This window comes from Epinephelus lanceolatus, chromosome 22, assembly GCF_041903045.1.
Source record: "Epinephelus lanceolatus isolate andai-2023 chromosome 22, ASM4190304v1, whole genome shotgun sequence".
NCBI lineage: Eukaryota > Metazoa > Chordata > Actinopteri > Perciformes > Serranidae > Epinephelus > Epinephelus lanceolatus.
In genome coordinates this window covers 3,239,258-3,247,500 of record NC_135755.1, presented here as the reverse complement: position 1 = coordinate 3,247,500, position 8,243 = coordinate 3,239,258, and the positions used below count along the sequence as shown (strand labels likewise).

The following is an 8,243-nucleotide window of genomic DNA, read 5'->3' as shown; positions in this document are numbered from 1 at the left end:
CCCCCACACAAGCCCTGTGTGTGATTAATCCTGGCTTCATATGAGCAGAGGAAAGTCTGGCAGCCACGAGGCTAATTTATACAATGTAAAATGTCACTGGCTTATGCCAATAATGTTAACATGTTGTATTTGTGCGGAAAACGTGTTTAATGGAAGACAGTCGTTGTGTCTGTGAACAATGGAGCCAAATTATGTAACGTTACCTTTGTTAAATGTTGCTGTTGTCCCTGGCTTCATATAGGAAGCCAGGGCTCTGCTAGCTGCTGGCTAATTTATACAATGTAAAATGCTATACCCTTGTGCTAATAATATTAGCATATTGCATCTGTGGGGAAAGATGAAGACAGTTGTCTTGTCTGCAAATCTTGTGAGTTATAATAAAGCAGATTTATGTGCCTGTGTTTGAAACTGTCTCTATTAAGTAGTGCTGCACCTAACGATCGTTTTGATAAGCCGTCTAATGACTAATTTATCTATTATTCTGAAGATTATTTTCTTTATTACTTGCTTAATATAACACTTAAAAAAACCTAAAAATAAGTAACAAAAACTTGTCTCAGTACTTTATACAGCCACACCCCAAAAAAACTGACCTGTCTCTTTAAATCATGTCATACAGTTGTTAGCTATCAAAACACTGTCAAACTACTCAATTAACTCTAAATGATCATCAGCTTTACAGGCTGCAGTGAGGACTATATGGGCTGACTTTGCCTGGGTTTTGTCTCTCAGGCTCTAAACATAAAGCTCTGACTGGCTGAAGTTGTTGCTGCTCCTGCTGTGGATGTTTTTCGGGTCAAGAAACAGGAACTGTTTCTGTAATTTGATCTGATAAATGTCCTGAAGAGAAAAGTGATCTTTGTAATAAAGATGAAAAACACATTATCCCCATTATCTTCCCTAACCAAACCTTTGTTCTCAGGTGAGGGTAAGTAGGACAAGTGAGGACAAGTGAGGACAGGTGAGTCAGATTCCACACTGAAGATGAAACAAAGGAACAACAGGGTGAAACTGAGAATAAAGAGATGAAGAGAGGACAGGAGTTATATAACACACACACACAGTCACACACACACCCTCAGTTGAGTGTTACCTGTCAACGAACATGATGACCATGTCCTTCTTTTCTGAGTGTTTGAGCAGCTCTTTCTTCAGCCATCTGACCTTCTGACCTCCACCCACCGTTCGAGCCACGTCACCCCCCTTCCACTCCTCTCCCAGACCCAGCACCTGCACACACCATCATCATCATCATCATCATCATCACTGTATTTCTCCAGATGTTCATCTCACAGGTTGACTCCTCCTCCTCTCCCTCAAGCTGTTCTTGAGATATTGCATTCACGAGAATGAGATGGATGCAAGGTCACAGCGACCTTGACCTTTTACCCTTGACCACCAACAACTAATCAGTTCATCGTGAGTCCAAGTGGACATTTGTGCCAAAAAACATAATCTCTCTACGTCACGTCTATCGCCAGCGTGGAGGCATAAAAACAAAGTTTTCTTTATGAATTTAAAGTACCACATGGTGAGTAACTGATATACAGATGATCGACACCTTCTTTTAAGAGAGAACGTCTGTACAGTTGGTGAAACAGGACTGTCTCACCTGTGGTGACATCACAACAATATTTTGCCACTGAATTTTTCACACTTCATGCTGTGTTTTTGTGACACTCAGTATTATACATTATATCACCACTGTCACTTTACCTTCATTTAATCGCTCTTGTGTACGTTCTATTTTTACATCCATCTTACACTAGATGTACAGCTACCTTTGTGTGTGTGTGTGTGTGTGTGTGTGTGTGTGTGTGTGTGTGTGTGTGTGTTACCTTCACAGTGTAGTTGAACTCGTGGGCCGTCCTCATGAAGCGGTTGAAGCCATCTGTCTCTTCCGTTGCCGCAGTGATCACCAGCAGATTATCTACACACACAGATAAGGAGATCAGTCATGACATCATCAGTCAACTAATCAATGACTGAATCAACAGGAAACTGATTTTTTTTATACACACACACACACATATATATATATATATATATATATATATATATATATATATATATATATATATATATATATATATATATATATATATATATATATATATATACACACACACATACAGTACAGGCCAAAAGTTTGGACACACCTTCTCATTCAATGCGTTTTCTTTATTTTCATGACTATTTACATTGTAGATTCTCACTGAAGGCATCAAAACTATGAATGAACACATGTGGAGTTATGTACTGTAAACAAATCTGTTCTGCTTGTTGCCTCTCCTTAGCAGTGGTTTCCTAGCAGCTATTTGATCATGAAGGCCTGATTGGCGCAGTCTCCTCTTAACAGTTGTTCTAGAGATGGGTCTGCTGCTAGAACTCTGTGTGGCATTCATCTGGTCTCTGATCTGAGCTGCTGTTAACTTGCCATTTCTGAGGCTGGTGACTCGGATGAACTTATCCTCAGAAGCAGAGGTGACTCTTGGTCTTCCTTTCCTGGGTCGGTCCTCATGTGTGCCAGTTTCGTTGTAGCGCTTGATGGTTTTTGCGACTCCACTTGGGGACACATTTAAAGTTTCTGCAATTTTCCGGACTGACTGACCTTCATTTCTTAAAGTAATGATGGCCACTCGTTTTTCTTTAGTTAGCTGATTGGTTCTTGCCATAATATGAATTTTAACAGTTGTCCAATAGGGCTGTCGGCTGTGTATTAACCTGACTTCTGCACAACACAACTGATGGTCCCAACCCCATTGATAAAGCAAGAAATTCCACTAATTAACCCTGATAAGGCACACCTGTGAAGTGGAAACCATTTCAGGTGACTACCTCTTGAAGCTCATCGAGAGAATGCCAAGAGTGTGCAAAGCAGTAATCAGAGCAAAGGGTGGCTATTTTGAAGAAACTAGAATATAAAACATGTTTTCAGTTATTTCACCTTTTTTTGTTAAGTACATAACTCCACATGTGTTCATTCATAGTTTTGATGCCTTCAGTGAGAATCTACAATGTAAATAGTCATGAAAATAAAGAAAACGCATTGAATGAGAAGGTGTGTCCAAACTTTTGGCCTGTACTGTATATATATATACACACACACACACACATATATATATATATATATATATATATATATACACTTTATTAATTCCCTTGAGGGGAAATTCAATTTTTTCACTCTGTTGTCATTAACACACAGGTCCAAAATACACACACACAAACAGGACCTATACATGCACACAGTGGAGAGATATCAGAGTAAGGGGGCTGCCTTTGTCAGGCGCCCCGAGCAGTTGGGGGGTTCAGTGCCTTGATCAAGCACTGGCACCTCTCCAGCCACCAGCCAACGGACGGGGACTTGAGCCGGCATTCCCAACCCAAGTCCCTATGGACTGAGCTACTTCCACCCCATCAATTACATCTTCAATGTAGAGCTATCAGCGGGTGAGGGACATACTGTTTTTTTGTTGCTTTTTCTAAAAAACACTTAAAAAACACTTAAAAAAAGTTTTACTTTTTTTTATTTTTTATAAAAATACCACACTTCTTTCTTTAACCCCCCCCCCCCAAACTTAACAAAAAAAAACATAAAATATAAATAATACAAAATACTAATATTAATAATAATAATAATAATAATAATAATAATAATATTCTATAATAATATTCTAAGCTTTATTAAAATAGCACCTTTCAGAACACAGTAACAATGTGCTTTACAATAAAACTAAACACGTTTAAATTAAAACAAAGTTTTTTTGCTCTTACTAAAAACTTAGATAATTCATCACTCTTTTCTAAAAAGTTTTTATTCCTTTTTCTTTAAAAAATATATAAACAACTGTTTCTAGAAAGAAAATCAAAACTTTTTGTTTTTTTTCAAACTTTTTTCTTAAAAATAATCCAAACTTTTCAGAAAAACCATCAAATGAATTTTGTCCTTTTCCTTTTACTGAAAAGCTTTTTAAAACAGACCTTTTTCCCCAAAAAATTTTAAAATGTAAAAGAAAAAAAAAAACTTTTGAAACTGAAAAATGTCCTCAGTCCAGTTTCTTTCTGCTCTCAGACATGAAGAATCACTACCGACAGTAAAGTGAAAAATAAAACAACATCAATCAAAAGCTCTTGTTTGGATAATTGAAAAAAAAAAAAATACTTTAAGTACCAAAAGTACTTATAGTACTGATTATGCAGAATAATACACACAGTATTACTGGATTAAATATTAATACATGAAAAAGTAAAATATTTTCTCTGAGATGTAGTGAAAAAGAAGTAAAAAGTGTCAGACAATGAAAACACTCAAGTTAAGTACAAGTACTATAAAAGTGTACTCAGGTACTGAGCTACATAGCACCACTGCGTGCCATGTTAGAAATCAGGAAGCAAACCAAACTCCTGCTGCCCTCCAGTCTCTTTCTTCCTCCCTCCCCCCAGGCTTTCGAGGGATTCGGTGAGAGTCACATTCCTCAGAAATTCCTCAGAGAGGTTGGCGAGGTGAAGGGGAGGAGGCGGAGGACGGTGAGAGGTTAATGAGGAGAGGAGTATCTGACAAAAGCCTCCTTGTCCTCAGTGACTCCAGGTTTCCTTCAGTCAGTGTTTAAACGTGACTTCAGTGGACAAACCAACACTCATCTCTGTAACAAAGTTCTCCTCAGAATTACTCACAGCAGGGTCACTTTCTGCCAACAGTGGCTCCGCAGCTGTCACAGTGAATGGATCACTATCCTGCAGCACTGAGACATACTGGGATGAGTTCATGTAACACAGTATTAACTGCAACACACCTTTCCCACCACTTTTAAGGCTTCATGAAGTCAAATGAAGCAGATTCGGCTGCAGGTAAAGATGACTCTCACTGCTGATCAGGTAACAAAAATGTCCAACCTGCTGTCTTCAAATGTCTCAAGAAATTTGATCAGTCTTGTTTTGTTTGGGGCTGCTGGGTAACAAAAAAAGAACGGAGAAATGTTTGGGGCTTTCTAATTTACCTGTTGGGCCACAGACTAAAGAAAATGACTGCTTGCAGTTGTTTCGACCAGCAGTTAGATGTTGCTGTCTGGTGCAACCCAAACACCAGAATAAATGTTGGTATTGTACGGTTCTGCAAACCACAGACACCATTTAATGTTGTTATTATGCAGAGGATGTATTGAAACTTTTCATTTCAACAACACTGTGGTTTGTTTAGGCACAAAAACCACTTGGTTAGGAAAAGATCACGTTTTGGCTTTAAATACCCGCACAACTGCCACTGGACATGCTGCAAAGAGTCACCGAAAACACTCCCTTAAGGTCACACAATGGCTGCTGGAAATGCAGCGATAAGGCACTGAAAAAACACCACAGTTTGGTTGCAGTGGCTGCTGGAAACACGGCTGGAAACACAGTGATGTGTTGCTGAAAAACACCCCATTAGAGTCACACAATCACCGCTGGAAATGCAGCCATGGGTCACTAAAAAACACCCCATTTTGGTCACAGATTGGACGCTTGAAATGCAGGGATATGACGTTAAAATGCACAGCACAAACATCAGATTGGTCAGTTGCCATTTACCTGAAGATGACTGTTGTTGTTAGCACAACCCCACAGTGATGTGGTCTGTTCTCCTGTCATGCATCACTGCAGCTTTTATTTCTCAGAATTCTGGCTCCCTGTTTATACTGTGGTAGTTCTGCCTTTAATATCTGCAACTGTATTAAAAATACTGTGTCAGCAGATCAGTAAGGAAGACTGACTAATGGTTATAATGGATTTTAATTCACCAGATAAGAAGAGTGGTTTTCCACCACAGACACTGTTTCACAGTAGTTACAGAGGACTTCTGCTCAGCAGTGAACTTGCTGGACACCAGGCCAACGTAATGAAAACTATTTAGAGTTTCTGCTCATAATCTGCTGCCCGAGTGTGAAACAACAAACCCCCAACAACACACAACACAGCTGTACAAACACACACACTTCATTCATACACACAAGTTTGTAAAACTCTGCGCTCACTGTGACTCTGCAGCTTCATGTAAAGGAAATAAACACTGTCTGTGTAGCACTAACAGGAAAAGGAAACTCTGATTTATGTTTCCACATATTTTTTAGATTATGAGAGCATGTTATTATTATATGTTTTAGATACATTATTCCTGTTGCACTATGTTTTATTTCACATTCTTTCAGTTAATTTTCTTACTGTTTAATCTAGCAACACATTACACTTTATTCTCTTATTAAGTGTTTACAGTAGGGATGTTATTAAAATCAAATATCTCTAAGAAAACAACAATATGTGAGCAGATTATTTGACCTGAATTTGAAACCTACAGACTTCACTGAGTGGACTCATCTTAACTTGTGAGGTACCATGAGGACAATCTGTGTGACTGGGAGAATATAACTGATGGCACAAACACTGATTTTCTTTTAATGAAAATGTTGATGAAGAAACTTTAATTAATGTGGAAACTGAATCACTGAAAACTGAACATGATGTTTGGTTTAGACCAAATCAGAGACTTCATCACACTCAGCACAGTGACAACAACCTGAAACGTGGGCAGTGATTCTGGAAAGTTCCTTGAGAGTCGACTTCAGTCTTTACTGCTGCTGCGGTGCGGACGACTTTATGGACCACAATGAACCAGATCACATCTTCAAAATGAATTTCACAGCAGGAAACACTTACAGCACTTACATGATATACTACTGGAGTATTAGTATTGTTGATACATTAACATGCCAGCAGAATTTAAATATTGTAGCCAGCTGAGGTAGTGCTAATTCTGCTCATTCAATCTGTATTTATTTAGTAACTAAAGCTGTCAGATCTGCAAAGATTAATCTATAAATTGGGTAGGTGTCAACTACTAAATAGATCATCACATAATTCATAATAATAAAAACAAAAATAAATTTTATTTGTACAGCACTTTTCAAAACTCAGTTACAAAGTGCTTTAATTCAATACTTTAATTGGTAAAAGTCGAAATTCTCTGATTCCATCTCCTAAAGTGTGAATATTATAATATTTTCAGATTTCTTTCCTTCTTTGTGACAATAAACTGAATGTATTTGGGTTGTGGACAAAAACAAGACATTTGAGGACGCTGATCGACCTTTTTCCTCTTTTTTTAATGTATATATAAACTGTATATATTTGTACATTTTATAGACCAGACAACTAACGTTAGTGTATAAATCGAGAAAATAACCGACAATTAATCCACAATGAAAACAGTTGTTAGTTACAGCCCTACAGGCGGATATATAAAGTGGAGTAAAACATTAATAAATACAATATTAATCTGATATATAGTAGTATAGTATAAAGTACAAAATAACTCAAGTCATTCTTTGTGGTTTTGTGTGACGGATATCTCCCAGTGTGCAGTTTAAAGACATCACTAATACTATGACTTCTTCGTTTTGTCAGTCATTTAGACATTTCAAGGGTCTAATTATTAAACAGTTAATGGGGGAAAAACAGACTATAAAATGATGAAAATAAGCCCCAGTATTTAATTGTTGCTAATTAGCCTCAGGCTAATTTAAAAGTTAGGAAGTTGGAGGGTTTGATGGTTTGCACACCAGTTAGAACTAACAGTTTCCACTTTATAAACTCACGGTCACAGTTATTATTGATCATAAGTGAATAATGAACCTCTTAATTCAGTATAAATGAGGTTAACAGTTAGCTGACAGACACCAGGAGCCGGGCAGCTCCAGCGGGTCAGGGTGGTCCGCCCGGCCGGGCAGGGGACCCTCCGGAGCGGCCTTACCTGGAGACAGCCTCCGCTGTTCGGCCGACACGGAGCTGTGGAGGACGGTGAGAGTCAGGAGCAGGCCGAGGAGAGAACAGGAAGTCATGGCTGCTACTTAAAAACCCGTTAACGGCTCCGTTCAGAGTGTAACCCGTGACTTTATCTCCTCGTCTCGTCTTCACTCCATCAACGTTCCTCTCTGAATCCCTAACGGCTTTCACATCCCGTGTCCTGATATCGCGATAGAAAAATACGTCAACAGCGGATAGAAAAAAAAAACTATTCCTCCCGCCTTTTTCTGCTGCCAGCCAATGAGAATCTCAGAAGGCTTGAGTGGCGGGCTTCTCAAACCAATCACCGTGCCAGAGCGGCTCCACGGGAGCCAATCAGAGGCGGACAGATGGAGAGAGTGGGCTGTGATTTCGTGGCCTGGAGCTGAAGAAGGTTCGTGAAAAGTGGAGAAAGTGAATCTTTGCCA

The 8,243-nt window shown here is 38.8% G+C and overlaps 1 protein-coding gene across 1 annotated transcript in view; it reads right to left on the bottom strand.

Moving 5' to 3' along the window:
* The window catches only part of plod3 (procollagen-lysine, 2-oxoglutarate 5-dioxygenase 3), a 19,980-nt gene extending 11,971 nt beyond the window's left edge, over window positions 1-8,009 (bottom strand). The window contains exons 1-3 of the mRNA XM_033609393.2: window positions 7,784-8,009; window positions 1,839-1,930; window positions 1,094-1,230 (exon numbers count right to left, since the gene is read on the bottom strand). Coding sequence (XP_033465284.1) covers window positions 1,094-1,230; window positions 1,839-1,930; window positions 7,784-7,871 — 317 coding nt within the window. The 5' untranslated portion in view covers window positions 7,872-8,009. The remainder of the gene's footprint in view (window positions 1-1,093; window positions 1,231-1,838; window positions 1,931-7,783) is intronic.
* Between the last annotated feature and the right edge of the window lie 234 nt (window positions 8,010-8,243).